General features: G+C 42.0%; 2 protein-coding genes across 3 annotated transcripts in view; both read left to right on the forward strand.

The window, feature by feature from the left end:
* Nucleotides 1-12,720, forward strand: part of LOC131192836 (zinc finger protein 91-like) — a 35,793-nt gene extending 23,073 nt beyond the window's left edge. Inside the window, 1 exon segment of the mRNA XM_058172389.1 lies at nt 11,247-12,720. Within this exon segment, the coding sequence (XP_058028372.1) occupies nt 11,247-12,198 (952 nt within the window). The 3' untranslated portion in view covers nt 12,199-12,720.
* LOC131192805 (zinc finger and SCAN domain-containing protein 26-like) lies at nt 37-10,361 on the forward strand. 2 transcript variants are annotated; one of them, XM_058172341.1, is made up of 5 exons: nt 37-3,681; nt 3,835-4,398; nt 4,699-4,813; nt 7,890-7,957; nt 10,219-10,361. In XM_058172341.1, exons 2-5 carry the CDS (start codon nt 3,913-3,915, stop codon nt 10,276-10,278), a joined length of 729 nt encoding a protein of 242 aa, XP_058028324.1. In that variant the 5' UTR covers nt 37-3,681; nt 3,835-3,912; the 3' UTR covers nt 10,279-10,361. The 2 variants fall into 2 exon arrangements, with proteins under 2 accessions (XP_058028324.1, XP_058028323.1); XM_058172340.1 differs by having other exon boundaries at nt 8,635-10,340.
* Nucleotides 12,721-16,731: the final 4,011 nt, after the last annotated feature.

Here is a 16,731-nt window from a genome sequence, read left to right on the forward strand (position 1 = left end):
TTCCCATAAAAAGATCCACACAGGGGAGAAGCCATAGAAATGCATGAAGTATGGAAGGACCTTTGATCAAACAGGTAATCTTATTTCCCATAAGATGATCGACATAAGGGAGAAGGTAGATCAATAACCATCATCCACAATTCCTCCCTTTGCAGGTACATTTCCATCTTTATACACCAGGAGAGGTAGTTTGTCTCATTCAGCTGAGACACCACGAAATCTCCTGTTACGCTAACAAGCCATGTTGATTGTTTCCATTACAAGCACTAACAAAGCATGATAAACACCCCCTCTGATTCTGGAGCAAGCTCCCAGTGGGTTTCTCTTGTCTCTGGTCTCTCTAATCACTCTGGGCTTTTCTCTGTTCTGGGCCCATAACCTGTCAAAGTTTGCCAAAGTTTGCCCAGCTTTACTACGTGAAACAACCCAGGAGCAATAACAGCCAACAGAGGTTTGTTATAAATAGTGGTTTTATCTACAAAAAAATATACTTTACATATACATACTACTGGCAGAACTCGAGCAATTAGCAATTTAGAACGGAGAAGAAAGGGGGCAGGAGAAACACATACTAACAAGGCCTCTTATTATACAGGCTCTTAAAGTGATAACAGCCAAAAACCTTGCTGACTCATTACATCAGTGCATCATCATTGCCTCATCCTAGCAGCTGGTCAACTCTTAAACTATCCTGACAAACTGCTTGGTTAGCTAAGGTGACCTGTGACACGAGGGAGGTGGATAGTATCTATTCTTTACTTATACCCAAAATGCTGGAATTATTCAATGTTGGTTTCACCTTTGACCGTGCCGATATGATGTATCCAAGGAACTGGATTTTTGAGGAAGTCATGGCCTCAGGGTCTTGAATTGGTTGGAAGCATTACTCAGAACCATGACATAGTTTTATTAAGAGAAAGCAGTGTTAGGGGAATGCGGGTGCATATTAAATTCCCTTAACTAGTCAGCCTACTGGCCAACCCAGGTAATTCTTGATTTACAATAATTTATTAAGTAGCCATTCGAACATCCTCCCTCCCTCTCAAATTAGGCATACTCCAGAGAATCAGAATGAAAACCACTCCATGTGTGCTAACGTTGTAAAGGATCAATCAAGAAGGAAGATTTTTGGAAATCAATGCGGACCAAAATAACATGAAATTAAGAATAATTACTTCAAAAAAATTACTTCAGTCCTGCCTGATGAAACACACAGAAATGTGAATGGAACTTTCTCTGGGATGTCAAGATGCCAAAAATAATCCAACCTGCCAATAAAGGAGGAAATGTGTAGGTTACGGTTGAAATGAGAGGTCCTTGGTGCTGAGCTTGATTGTTTTGTTGCAGACATTTCATTACCCAAACTAGGGAACATCATCAGTGCACCAACCAACCTCAGAGGGCTCTAAGAATGCCTCCATCCAACTTCCGTCTACTATCAAATTAAGATCTGAGTCAACCAGTATGAATGCAGAGGCAGGTCTCTTTTGGTCAAAGACCTCTTATGATGTGATGGAATAATGACAGATGTTAATATAGAATGTATACAAAAAGCTTCAGGGTGAATAATTTGTCTTTCAACCAAAGGGCCAGAATGAACAGAAGCTGCATGGGGCAAAAGAATTGTTTCCACCATTAGTGCCACATTTTTCTCTTTATGGTGTGCCAGAAACTTGGAAACTGTATAACGGTAACTTTAAAAAAATTACTTATCAGTGGTGTGGTTACTAACTAAACATTCATAAAATTCTGTTTCTTTTCATTGCATTAAAATTACTAACACACTAAAGTGTTTGGACAGCCTTGGGGTGTGCGCATATTTCAGCTCCTAGTGGGTTGAAGCTGTTTTTCAAAATATGGATCATTAAACTTTGTGTCAAGCTGCAGAAAAAAAGAAATAGATGCAAAAAATCAAAGGTTACCTCCATTCTTTTTAAATTGGTTTTAATCACCTTGTCTATCATTTTAAATTCTTTCTTTCACTCACTGTGTGTCTTTGTGTGTTGACACCAAATGTGCTCAAATCTTTTCATTTTCTCTTTTTATTTATGGTTTAATGATATATCCCTGCCTTAAATTCTTCAAAGGGCTTAGGCTTTCTAGTCTTGAGTTTCCTACGCAATCCTTATGTAAAAAAATAAATAAATCCCCATCATAGTTTAGATTTATAGTCCTTTTTTACAATCTTCCCGTCTTAATTTTGCAATTCCATGTTTTCTCCTGCCAGAGATGAAACACCATTTCCCTTCTTCATTTCTCAATTAAAGAACCTGGTTATGAGGTAACATTTCTGGAATATCCATGAGTTTCAGTTTTTCCTTCATTTTGGAACTGGTCTTTTTTCTCTTTGTTCAGAGTGACTGTGATGGGTCATTGAGAGGGGTCTTTTCCCCTACTCCCATGCCCATCATCCTTACCCTCTCCCCCTCAGACGGACTCCTCTTTCCTGTCCTTTCTAGAATCCTGGCACTTTGCACCAAATCCACCAAGGGGCAGTCTCCGCCAAGAGAAGGGAACTTCCAAGTGCTTTGCTTCACTACTGGCCCAGTGAAGGGCAATCTTCCTTTGCTTTCATCAGAAGCGGCTGGAGGGTTGTCTGTTCTTTCTGGTGCCCCCTTCGCTGTGAGGCTGACTGAATAATTTGAGAAAGGCACCTGTATGTATTGAATTAAAGAAATAAAAGACAAATCAATAAAAAACCAATCTTGTTCCTCACTGTGGCCTTTCTGCCTTGTATCCCATCTTCCTCCCCTTCCGGCCAGAGTTTGCAACAATTGTGAGATACAAGCTGGGTTTTCCAAGGGGTTCTTGGTCCTCGTCTTCCGATAGCCCGTCCGTTTCTGACAGGATTTGGCCCATTTTGAGGTCTCCTCCAATCTCCGCTGAGCCTTTAGGGTGGCTGTTCGTGAGGGAAGCGAATTCAAATCCTCCAGAGAGATTTTTTCTTCATCTCCACAGATGATTCGGGACAGGAAGGAGAGGGAGAGGGAGCAAATTGCTGCCTCTGAAGGCGCCAAAACCTTTTTGTGACAGGGAGCCATTGACAGGGACTTTCCTCCTACTCCCATGCTCTTCATCCCTGGGCTCCTCTTTCCCGCGCTTTCCAGTTGAATCCTGTAAATTTACGCGAAGTCCACCAGGGGGCGTTTTCTGCGAAGAGGAGGGAACTCGCGTAGATTCCACATCAGCCCAACGGAGGGCGAAGGTCACAGAGGCGGCGGCGAAGGGAGTGACGTCACAAACGATTGCCGCTCTAGGGCGCCGCACTCGCTTCTCCTTAACCCCTGTGGCTCCGCAAGAGGCGGACAGGCTGCGGGAGAGTCCGGCGCGGGTGCGGGGGGGGGGATCCAGACGCGCCCCGGGTGACTTGGGGGCTCTTCCCGTGCAAAGGGAGGCCGAGGAGGGAAGAGACCCGCGCCCGGCCCTCCTCCGGCTTCAACCCCGGGTCCCATGGTCCCCAGCCGCTCTCTCCAGGCGGGGCTGGGGCGTGGGAAGCGGAGCTCCGGAGCAGCCGCGTTGTCATCCGGAAGAACCGGAGATTCCCAGGAAGGCGGCGGGGATCTGGGGTGGCCCTTCCCTCCCCGTGTTTAGAGTTGGCCTCGCGGATCCTGGTGTAGAGAGAAGAGAAGCTGGGCAAGGCAGGATTCGCACCAGGGGCTGGAGGAGACTCCTGCTGATCCAGTTAAGCTCAGGGCAGATTTCGTGATTGTTTGTTCAGTGGCTAAATTCTCCCATTTCTAGTTTGTCGAATCCCCCTTCTCTCTTCCTCCCCCCCCCCACCATTTCAAGTACACAAACTGGAAGCCACTTGTAACCTCTTCCCCCCCCCTACAGCCAAAATGATCTCTTGGTCAAAGAGAGCGGAGTAACGTGCTGTGGGTCGGTCCTGGGGCAACAGAAATGGTCCCGTGAATGAAAGGTGTTGGGAGATCCACAAGATTCCTTGGATTCCTTGGCGTCGCTTTACGGGACGGAAAAAGGATGGAGAGAACACCTTTAGCCTGTGGTGAGAGAAAAGGTGCTTCTGGGATCCAGCCTGGGAGCTGTCCGCAGATCTGGACAAGAACTGGGCAGAAGATCCTGGAGGGGGAAACCATCCTCCTTTCAGAAGTTCAGCCCTGGAACTTCAGGAGCCTCCAATATCAGCAGGCTGAGGGTCCCCGAGGGCTTTGCAGCCGACTCCATGACTTTTGTCGGCGATGGCTGAAACCAGAAAAGCACACCAAAGCCCAGATGCTGGACCTGGTGGTTCTGGAGCAATTCCTGGCTCTTTTGCCCCTCCGGATGGAGAGCTGGGTACGGGAGTGTGGAGCAGAGACCAGCTCCCAAGCGGTGGCCCTAGCGGAAGGCTTCCTCCTGAGCCAGGCGGAGGAACAGAAGGAGCAGGTCGAGTTGCAGGTAAGAGGTTTTCTCTCTTCTCTTGGGAGCTCAGAAGGGTTTGACAGGAATGAAGAGTGTGTTTGAATTCTCCACCCCTCCCTCCCAGATCCCTCTGGCATTCAGAATATGTGGAGTTGTTTTATTAGATCTTGTAGGATATTATCCCATTGTCCATTCTAGAAGTTAGATTTGGGGCAGCTCACCCTTTCTTACTCAACCTCATTGATGTACGCTGGAAGTTGTGTTTAGAGAACAAGAATCCAGTTCCTGTTGTGTGATGTCCGTTAATTCTCCTTTTTTACTTCCTCCTATTTTAAGTCCTTTGCTGTGGAGATCAGAGACTGCGGGGGAAGGAGGAATCCATCAAATCCTCCTCAGGAGCTGTTTTTTAGGAGGATTCCTCAGGATGATCCAAGTCAGAACGCCTCAGGAGGTAACTGAAGATCTTCTCTTTTCCAGAGAGATCCCTGTTGTCTCATCTTTTCTGTGTATTCTATTATTCTGGGTCAGAATCAGAATAGAGCTTGAAGGGACTTTGGAGATCTACTAGTCCAGCCCCCTGCTCAAGCAGGAGATCCTATACCATTTCAGACAAGTGACTCTCCAGTCTCTTCTTGAAAACCTCCAGTAATGAAGCACCTACAATGTCCGAATGCAAGCTGTTCTACTGGTTAATTGTCCACACTGTTAGGAAGTTTCTTCTCAATTCCAGGTTGCTTCTCTCCTTGATTAGTTTCCATCCATTGTTTCTTGTCCTGCCTTCAGGTGCTTTGGAAAATAAATTGACCTTCTCCCCTTTGTGGCAGCCTCTCATATACTGAAATACTGCTATCATGTCCCCCTAGTCCTTCTTTTCTCTAGACTAGCCAAACCCAAATCCTGCAGGGGTTCTTCGTATGTTTTAGTCTCCAGGCCTTTAATCATCTTTATTGCTCTTCTTTGCACTTTTTCCAAGGTCTCAACATTTTTTTTGTAATGTAAAATACAATAGAAATGAAGTGAAGTGAAGTGAAAAGTGAAAAGAAGTGTTTATTGCCAAGTGTGATTGGACACACAAGGAATTTGTCTTTGGTGCATATGCCCTCAGTGTACAGAAAAAGACAAGATACACTTGTCAAGAATCACAAGGCACAGCACCCAGTGACAGTCATACGGTACAACAAGCAATCAAATCATAGTAGGAAACAATCAATATAAATCATAAGGATACAGCAACACTGTCGCAAGTGGGAGGAGATGGGTGATAGAAATGATGAGAAGATTAATAGTAATAGTAATGCAGACGTAGTGAATAGTTTGACAGTGTTGAGGGAATTATTGATGGCATTCGGGAAAAAACTTTTTGTGTCTAGTTGTTCTGGTGTACAGTGCTCTATAGCATCGTTTTGAGAGTAGGAGTTGAAACAGTTTATGTCCAGGATGTGAGGGGTCTGTTAATATTTTCACAATCCTCTTTTTGACTCGTGTAGTATACAGGTCCTCAATGGAAGGCAGGTTGGTAGTAATTGTTTTTTCTGCAGTTCTAATTATCCTCTGAAGTCTATGTCTGTCTTGTTGGCTTGAAGAACCAAACCAGACAGTAATAGAGGTGCAGATGACAGACTCATTAGTTCCTCTATAGAACTGTATTAGTAGCTCCTTGGACAATTTGAGCTTCCTGAGTTGGTGCAGAAAGAACATTCTCTGTTATTTGCTTTTCTGATGATGTTTTTGATGTTAGGTGTCCATTTTAGGTCTTGAAATATGGTAGAACCTAGAAATTTGAAGGTCTCTACTGTTGATACTTTATTTATTTATTTATTTATTTTTCACATTTTTATACCGCCCTTCTCCAAGGACTCAGGGTGGTGTACAGCAAAAGTAAAACACAAATACCATAAAAATTAAAATACAATATTCAGTTAAAAATCTAATTCAATAAGCTGAATATTTAAAATAGGTGGGTAAAATTATAAAAATAGAGTAAACCCCTTAAAAACCCCACTAAAAACCCTCGAATTAAAATTATCATTAGGCCAACCCTGCTTGGTGAAAGAAGAAAGTTTTAAGCTCGCTCTTAAAGGTCCGGAGATCAGGGAGAAGGCGTAGCCCCACAGGTAGTTCGTTCCACAGGGCAGGAGCCCCCACAGAGAATTGTTCTGTTTCCCTTCCCCCAATACTCCCAGCAAAGAGTCAGTCAGAGGCCTCCTTTTCTGATTTATTTACATATATATAAATGTCCTGGCCACGTCTACCCACGGGCCTGCCAAGTTTCTGGAGATAACAAGGAAATTACAGATAAGGCCAGAATTACTCATGAATATATTCTTCCCTCCATTGATACAGTTTGCCCGCGCAAATTCATTGCTTTGTCCAAGACAAAAAACCAGGAAGTCCCGCCTCCTATTTATAGTCTCTGCAGATGTCACTGCATGACAATTGTGACTTGGCTTTATCCCAACGCTGCTTCTGCTGAGCGCGCCGGTCACGCCTGCGCAGTCTTGCATCACTCCAAAACTGTTCTTGGGGCGTTGCCAAATCAGAAGAAGGCTCCAGGGAATCAGGCCTTGCCGGCCCCTCCTCCCCCCTTTGAGTGGGTGCCAGGGAGGGAAAGGGCTCAGGAGAAGCAGGGCTTGCCAGGTCTTCTCCCTCACTTTCTGAATCATCCGAGTCCAGGAGTCCGGGTCCAGGAACCTGGGTCACAACAAGAATGCTCTTCCTCTGGGGGCCGCCAGCCGACACTGTTTGGCCGATGGCACCCCAAGGAGGCCCTCCCTGTGAGAGCGCACCGGTCGATGGGAGGCTACTGGCGGCAGCAGGCGGTCCCGTAAATATCCCGGTCCCATGCCATGGAGCGCTTTAAAGGTGATGACCAAAACCTTGAATTGCACCCGGAAGACCACCGGCCATACTGTGTTGTCTAGTATTGTAAGAGATGGAAGTATAGAAGGGTTTCTCCTAAAGTCTACCACCATTTCTACGGTTTTGAGTGTGTTCAATTCCAGATTGTTCCAGTCGCACCATAAGACTAGTTGTTCAACCTCCCATCTGTAGTGACTTTATAAAGTGGTACTAATATTTTGATTCTATGCCTCTGTTTATACAAGCAAGGATTGATTGTATTAGCTTTTTGGGCTGCCGCCGCACACATCTAATTCATGTTTAAGTGATCATCCACTAAGATTCCCAAGATCCCTCTCATAGTTTTTGAGCCAGATTTTGCCTAATCTGTATTAGGCAATTTGGTTTTTCCTGCCCAGGTGTAAAACCTTGCTTTTCTCCACATTAAATTTCATTTTGTTGGCTAGAGCCCATTGTTCAAGTCTGTCAAGATCTTTTTGGATCCTGAGTTTGACTATTCCTGCCAGCTTAGTGTCATGTGCAAATTGGATGAGTCCCCCTTTTATTCCCTCATCTAAGTCATTTATGTTCCCTTTATTATTTATTTTAAAACAATTTTAAAACGTTAAAATAATTTTAAAAATTCTGTTCCCTTCATTATTGATTTTAAAATTCTGTATCCCTTACAGAGAGGAGTCGAATGACGTTTACTCCTCCTAACTGTGGATCTAAAACTATGGTTGAACCTCCAAATCAAGTAAGTTGGGGAATTATATTCCTTCTACTCAGGAATCAAGCTGATGTACCCAGCAGTCTCCTTTTGTCTGGACTGGGTTATAATGTTTGGGAGCAAGAAACAAGATTTCTTTCTGACTCTTCTATTAGGAAATCATATTTTAAGACCAGTACTTAATTCTCCTTTTGCTAATTATTTTGCCTAATTTTCAAGAATTAATTCTTCCCAAGAGCCTTCAAGAGAACTATTATTTTCATAACTCTTTCATTTAGAATTGGGCAAGGCAGATCAAAATAAATGAATACACTGGCACATCACCATTTTTAAAAAGCCTTGTTTATAACCAGTCAAGAAAAATAAGCCAATCAGATTAAAAGGCAAACTATTATAATCTAAAGCAGTGGTTCTCAACCTTTATAGTGCTGCGACCCCTTTAATACAATTCCCCACGATGTGGCAACCTCAACCATAAAATTATTTTCGTTTTGAATTTATCGCGCCTGAAGCCATATTGGCTAGCGATCTGAACTGCTTGCGATTGCCTTGAGGATGGAGGCATTAAAGCGGAGACTCCTCCCCTATTAAGTTTATCGCGCCTGAAGCCAGATTAGGCTAGCAATTGGGAGTGATTGCAGCTGGCTTGAGAGGGAGACATCAGAGCAAAGATTTCTCTCTTTTTTAATTCATTGCGCCTGAAGCCGAATTCAGCTAGCGATTTGAAGAGCCTGCAGCTGGCTTGTGAAGTCAACCATTGGAGCGCGATTCTTCGACTCGCAAGTATACTTCCCATATTTCCGATGGTCTTAGGCAACCCTTGGCAAATTGTCATTCGACCCCCAACGAGGTCCCGACCCACAGGTTGAGAACCGCTGATCTAAAGAAAGTAGCCAGATAGAAAAGTCTCTTAAATAAAAATTGTCCTGAAATAGCACATTATCAAGGCCCTTCTGGCTTGCAGAGTTAATTTCTAACCCTCTGATTTTTGCCTGGATTTGGAGGTGTGTAGCTTTTCAAAAGGTGAGATATGTCCAACCCAGAAAATTTTCTCCTGTTCTCTCCTGTTCAGTCAATCACTCAGACTGGTCCTTCAGGGGATAGCAAAAGCTGTTTGCTGAAATGCTAGAAAGAATGTTCCCCTCTCGTTTCCTTCTGCAAGCTCAGGAAGGATTGGAGTCACCAAGAACTGGGGATTTAAAGGCCCATCTGCAAGTTGATTCTCTCCACATGCTGAGAGTCTTTGATGGTGGTTGCATCATCTTCTTGTGTCATATCTGTCATCAGACGTTGGCGATCATGTTGGCAATCCTATTTTCGTCAACACAGGAAAAAGTGCTGCTGAGTTTTGTCCAAACAGTCCCTTATGTTTTGAAGCCATGATTTTCTTCTTCTGCCTGGACCTCGTTTCCTCTTTCCCCGGAGGATTAAGTGAAGGATGCCCTATTTTTCTGGGTGTCGCATCACATGTCCAAAATATTCTAACTTTCGCTTTTTAACGGCTTTGATGGTTTCCCTTTGCTTTCCCAGACAGCTTATTACTCCTCATTTGTGATTTTGTTAACCCAGTTTATATGTAACAGCCATCTGTAAATCCATATTTCAAATGCTTCAAGTTTCTTCGAGTGGTTTTTTTGTCAGAGACCAATTCTCTACTCCGTAGAGCAGGATAGAAAAGATGTAACATCTGACAATGGATATACATACAGTAGATAATTAGACAGGCATATACACAGAAATAAAGGGACGTGGTGGCTCAGGGGCTAGGACGTTGAGCTTGTCGATCAAAAGGTCGGCAGCTCAATGGTTCGAATCCTTAGTGCTGCCATGTAACGGAGTGAGCTTCCGTTACTTGTCCCAGCTTCTGCCAACCTAGCAGTTTCGAAAGCATGTAAAAATGCAAGTAAAAAAAATAGGGACCACCTTTGGTGGGAAGGTAACAGCGTTCCGTGTGCCTTTGGCGTTGAGTCATGCTGGCCACATGACCACGGAGACGTCTTGGGACAGCGCTGGCTCTTCGGCTTTGAAACGGAGATGAGCACCACCCCCTAGAGTTGGCAACGACTAGCACGTATGTGCGAGGGGAACCTTTACCTTTTATACACAGACATAGATAATTCAATCCAAAAAGAAACAGGCTTGTTTCACTGAATGACATTTAGAATACTACAGAATCATGTGGATAGCCAGTTCAGAAATGTGAAAAATAAATGAACGTTGATAAAACCTTTGCTATCTTTGCTTTGGCAATTTCTAAGTAATAACAGATGTCTTCCAAATCCTCCCAGGTCTGTTTTGTTCTTTTCTTTTCTTTTTTTCTTTGTTCAGGAGGGTCCTGTGTCCTTTGAAGAGGTAGCTGTATATTTTTCTGAAGAGGAGTGGTCTCAACTGGATGCTCACCAAAAAGAGCTGCATTGGGAAGTCATGCTGGAAAACCATAGGAATGTGGTCTCTCTGGGTAAGAGTTAGATATTCCCCAATCAGTGTTTAGGAAGACATTCTTTAATTAGATAATATCAGCTACTTCTTATTTTAAGCTACTTCTTATTTTAAAAATCTCCATCCAGATGTCAGGTCCCAGGTGGGGGAAGGGAAAAAAATCTGCCCTGCTCCTGATGAAATGACCTTCGGACATTTCGTCGCGAACTCAAGACTCACCTTTTTATCCGCGCGGGGCTGGCTTAAATCGGGATTTTAATCTTAAATTTATTAATTTTAAACGGGGTTTTAGTATGGTAAATTTTAATCATTGGGCTAATTTAAATAAGTTTTTTAAATCGTATTTTAAATCTGTATATTGTATTGTCGGTTTTTTATTATGCCTGTACACCGCCCTGAGTCCTTCGGGAGAAGGGCGGTATAAAAATCAAATAAAATAAATAAATAAATAAATGATGCACAGAAGGAAATTAATATGGCTTTATACACTTTGATCTTTTTCCCTAATCTTGCTATCGTTTTCATTTCTCTTTTCCATTGAAGGTAATAATGGGCAGGAGAATAAAGATTCCAGAGAACCATTCCAAGTGACCAATCCTGGAAATGGAATAGAGAAACCTGCAATTAAAATGGAACTTGAAAATCATGAGACAAACCAGTCAAGAAGTTGGAAACAAGAAAGCTCATCTTTCACTGATGCTCCAATGCAAAATTTTCTTGCCCAACAAGGAGAAAAAGAGAAAAAATATATTGGAAACTGTGTAAAATTGTTCCAAGTCAAATTAGATGTAAATGAATACTATCAAACCGAAGGCCAAAAAGAAGAGTATATATGCGGAGACAGTTGGAAACATTACAATTCAACTTCCACTGCTTCTTCTGAAAATGCGTCCCTTACATCTCATAAAATGATCCAGACAGAAGAGAAGCCGTATAAATGCTTGGAATGTGGAAAGAGCTTCAGAAGAAGCAGTCAAGTTACTTCTCATAAATGGATCCACACGGGGAAGAAGCCATATACATGCACGGAGTGTGGAAAGACTTTCACTCAGAAGGGTAATCTTAATTCACATAAGAGGATCCATACAGGGGAGAAGCCATATAAATGCATGGATTGTGGAAAGGGCTTCTGTGAAAATGCATCGCTTATAAAACATAAAAGGATCCACACAGGGGAGAGGCCCTATATATGCAAAGAGTGTGGAAAGACCTTTACTCACAGCAATCAGCTTACTTGCCATAAAAGGATCCACACAGGGGAGAGGCCATATAAATGTGAGCAGTGTGGAAAGGGTTTTACGAACAGCAGTCATCTCACTTCTCATAAAAGGATCCACACAGGAGAAAGGCCGTATAAATGCCAAGAATGTGGAAAGAGCTTTTGCGAAAATGGGCCTCTTACTGTACATAAAAGGATCCACACAGGGGAGAAACCGTATAAATGCATGGAATGTGGAAAGAGTTTTGGTGAAAATTCATCCCTTATGAAACATAAAAGGATCCATACAGGGGAGAAGCCATATAAATGTAGAGAGTGTGGAAAGACCTTTACTCATAGTAGTCAACTTAGTTCCCATAACTGGATCCACACAGGGGAGAAGCCGTATAAATGTGTGGAATGTGGGAAGGGCTTTACTAATAGCAGCCATCTTAATTCTCATAAAAGAATCCATACAGGGGAGAAGCCATACAAATGTTTGGAGTGTGGAAAGAGCTTCACTCATAATGGTTCCCTTACGTCTCATAAAAGGATTCATACAGAAGAGAAACCATATAAAACTGAGGAACTTGGAAAGAGCTTCAGGAGTAATGACTTAATTTTGCCGTAAACAGATAAATTTGGCGGACAATAAATGGACAAAATCATAGACTTTGTTAATTAAATCTATGCCTTTCATTTTTGTGTATACTGATTTAGGAAAGGAGTCAGACCTTTATATTTTGCAGCTCCAGAGAGATGAAATTACCAACGAAAACAAAAACAGCAGGCACTTGCTTATAAACAGCGGATTTTTGAAGATACTTTAATTTGAAGATGGCCAATGCTACTATATCTTAATAATGAAAAATCTTTTTTTCTGAAGTGTATTTTCATCCGTTTTTAACTGATCTTGATTCCGTGAGGGATGTGACCAGGCAGATATTTAACAGTTGCTGCTTCCGCAGGCAGGAGAAGCTGTATCTCTTCAGGACAGACTTGTTCATCTTTTTTACACTATGGCACAGATGGCGATAGAAATTCAATTGATCCAATGTTGCTCCCCATAATTTAATTTTTCCTTTTCCCCCCCTAGTCTTAACAATTGTTTTCCTCTCCCTTTCTTGTTTCTTAATATACTCATTTTATCAGATGGCTCTAAATTCTCTTTCCACTGGGTGGGGGGGAGGAATAGAAATAGCACAGCAGATATTCTGAGGTCTGAAGGGATCTTATAATCAAAAGGGAACATAAGTTCCATCAATGAATGCAGAGAGATTCAATTGTTCAATTGATTGTAATAATTAAAAATGACAACTAAGAGGATTTGTGTTTCAAATTGCTTGTAAGTTTTCCTTCCTTCCTTCTTCCATCCTTTCTCTTTGTCCCAAGTTGAGGATATTCAGTAGAATGAGAATAAAAATAACTCCATTGTGCTGATAATTGCAAATTATCAACTGAGAAGGAAGACCCTTGGAAATCAGTAGGGGTTCAAATAAAATAATGTGAAATTAAGAAAAATATTTCAGGAAACTATTTAAATCCCTTTTGACCACAATCAGAAGGGAAACAGTCTCTGGGATGTGAAGATACCAAAAAATAATCTGACTTGTATCCATTGTGTAGAACTGAGACCCGAGTCAAGTAGTATCACTCAAGCAGAAGCATCAAAACTTTTTTTTGTCAGAGGCCTTTGATTATGTGAAAATTGTCACATACGTATCACCATAGAGTGTGTGAAAAAAGCTTCAGATTGAAGAATTCCTCCCTCAAAAGGAGCCAGAATGATGAAGAAACCTGTGCAAAAAACTTCCTTGGGGTCTTATTTTGTCCTTTTAAGCTATGCAACTTCTGAAGGCAAGCTACTCCACTGGTTAAGTTTTCTTACTGTTAGGAAATTCCTTCTTAGCTCTAAGTTGCTTGATTAGTTTCCATCCATTGTTTTTTGTCTTGCCTTCTGATGCCTTGGAAAATAGAATAGAACAGAATAACAGAGTTAGAAGGGACCTTGGAGGTCTTCTAGTCCAACCCCCTGCTTAGGCAGGATACCCTACACCACTTCAGACAAATGATTATCCAATCTCTTCTTAAAAACTTCCAGTGTTGGAGCATTTACAACTTCTGGAGGCAAGTAGTTCCACTGATTACTGTATTTTTTAGACTATAAGGCGCACTGGAGTATAAGATGCACCAAGATTAAATAAAGTGTTACTGCCACTTTATAATGCCTTGGTAAGTCCAGACTTGGAATATTGCATTCAGTTTTGGTCGCCATGCTGTAAAAAAGACGTTGAGGCTCTGGAAAGAGTACAGAGAAGACCAACAAAAATGATTAGGGGACTGGAGGCTATAGGAAGAAAGGTTGCAGGAACTGGGTATGTCTAGTTTAATGAAAAGAAGACTAGGGGTGACATGAGACCAGTGTTCCAATATCTCAGGGGCTGCCATGAAAAAGAGGGAGTATTCTCCAAAGTACCTGAGGGCAGGACAAGAAGCAATGGGTGGAAACGAGTCAAGAAGAGAAGCAATTTAGAACTAAGGAAAAATTTCCTGACAGTCAGAACAATTAATCAGTGGAACAACTTGCCTGAAGAAGTTGTGAATGCTCCAAGAGCATTTAAGAAGCGATTGGATAACCATTTGTCTGAAGTGGTATAGGGTTTCCTGTGTGGTCAGGGGGTTGGACTAGAAGACCTCCAAGGTCCCTTCCAACTCTATTATTCTATTCTAAGATTTCGAAGAGGTAAAGAAGAAGAAAAAAGTTTTTGCCTTCCCCGGCCCGCAGGAGCACTCTGCAGGCCTCCCAAACCCTCTGCGCATCCCGTTTTTGCCTGTTTTATAACAACAGCAACAATAATAATAATAACAACAGAGCATTCACAACTTCTGAAGGCATGCTGTTCCACTGTTTAATTGTTCTCACTGTTAGGAAATTTCTTCTTAATTTCAGGTTCTTTTTCTCCTTGATTAGTTTCCACCCATTGTTTTTTGTCTTGCCTTCTGGTGGTTTGGAAAATAAGTTGACCCCTTCTCCTTTGAGGCAGCCCCTCAAATATTGGAATACTGCTATCATATTCTAGACATTTGTAAAATTTGGTTTTCATTTTGTAATTATGGAATACTAAGTGTAGATTAATGGGAAAAATGAATTTCAACAATTGTAGAAGCAGACTGCAGCATAACAAAATTGACAAAAGTAAAGGAGTTTGGAATACTTTCTGAATGCATTGTAGAATGCAACTCCACCCCGTCTTTTCTAAGGTCTGTTTCTTTTGAATAATTTGTATTCTTCCATCAGTGTATTCCAGTCATGAGTTTCATCTCACCAAGTTTCCGTAATGGCAACTATATCATAGCTACCTTTATGTAGTAATACTTCAAGTTCACCTTGTTTGTTCCCTAAATTTTGAGTCTTATTATATAGGCATTTGAGGCATTTATGGGTCTTGGGTATGTTTCTTATGTCTCCGACTTTGTAACTTGGATTTTCAGCCTTCTCTCTACTTCATTAAATTTTTCTTATTTTCTATCTTCTTTCACATTACTCTTTACCTCTTTATATGATTGGATATCTAGTGGCTTTTGCTTGGAATTAGGTTCTGAAGCAGGGGTGAAATGTAAAATTTGTTACTACTGGTTCTGTGGGCATGGCTTGGGGTAATGTGACTGGGTAGATGTGGCCAACTTTTTTTTTTTACTTTTAAAAACATTTTTTCTACAACCTCTTCAGCCAAAGAGGTTTTAAATAATGCTTTTAAAAGCCTCTGATGATCAAGCAACTCAGCTGGGATCGCCAGAGGGAAAAAAGCTTTTAAAGGGTTCTGACGATCCAAGCTGAGCCGCACGATCATCAGAGGCTTTTTAAAAACTTTTAAAAAGCAGTTTTTCAGCCAAAGGAAAAAAATGTTTTTAAAAGTGTGGCTCAGCTGGGGGGAGGGGGGGGCAGGGATTTTTGCTACTTGTTCTCTGAACCACCCGCCGCCATCGCTACCGAATCGGGCGATCCAGTCCAAACCGGGAGCATTTCACCCCTGGTGTAGCTGCCTCTGGACCTCGACGGCTGTGGTTCAATTGGCCAGACAGATGGAACATCAGTGTGGATGCTTATGAGCAATCGCTGAGAGGGAGGATGAATATCTCAATGCTAGAGCCCATCTCTCGAGTTTCTGGAGCTGAAAAGTTGCACGGCCCTTTGAGAAAAAGCAGAGGCTGTGTGATGCTTGGGGAAGTTGGGGCACTTTTCCCAAGTGCAGGCAGCAACTCTGGCTTCTCTTCTGCACAGAAGACCTACAAAATTAGCACTTAGAGGTAGTCTTCAACTTATTTATTTTATTTATTTATTATTCACACTTTTATAGCGCCCTATCTCCCTAGGGACTCAGAGTTTACAATATAAAACATATATATATACAGGATAAAACATTAATTTAAAAACTTTAAAGGGTTCTGACGATCCAAGCTGAGCCGCACGATCATCAGAGGCTTTTAAAACTTTAAAAGCAGTTTTCAGCCAAAGAGGTTTTAAATAATCTTTTAAAAGCAGTTTTCAGCCAAAGAGGTTTTAAATAATCTTTTAAAAGCAGTTTTCAGCCAAAGAGGTTTTAAATAATCTTTTAAAAGCAGTTTTCAGCCAAAGAGGTTTTAAATAATCTTTTAAAAGCCTCTGATGATCAAGCAACTCAGCTGGGATCGCCAGAGGAAAAAACTTTAAAGGGTTCTGACGATCCAAGCTGAGCCGCACGATCATCAGAGGCTTTTAAAACTTTAAAAGCCTCTGATGATCAAGCAACTCAGCTGGGATCGCCAGAGGAAAAAACTTTAAAGGGTTCTGACGATCCAAGCTGAGCCGCACGATCATCAGAGGCTTTTAAAACTTTAAAAGCCTCTGATGATCAAGCAACTCAGCTGGGATCGCCAGAGGAAAAAACTTTAAAGGGTTCTGACGATCCAAGCTGAGCCGCACGATCATCAGAGGCTTTTAAAACTTTAAAAGCAGTTTTCAGCCAAAGAGGTTTTAAATAATCTTTTAAAAGCCTCTGATGATCAAGCAACTCAGCTGGGATCGCCAGAGGAAAAAACTTTAAAGGGTTCTGACGATCCAAGCTGAGCCGCACGATCATCAGAGGCTTTTAAAACTTTAAAAGCCTCTGATGATCAAGCAACT

Source organism: Ahaetulla prasina, chromosome 2 (genome assembly GCF_028640845.1).
Source record: "Ahaetulla prasina isolate Xishuangbanna chromosome 2, ASM2864084v1, whole genome shotgun sequence".
In the NCBI taxonomy this organism is placed as follows: Eukaryota; Metazoa; Chordata; class Lepidosauria; order Squamata; family Colubridae; genus Ahaetulla; species Ahaetulla prasina.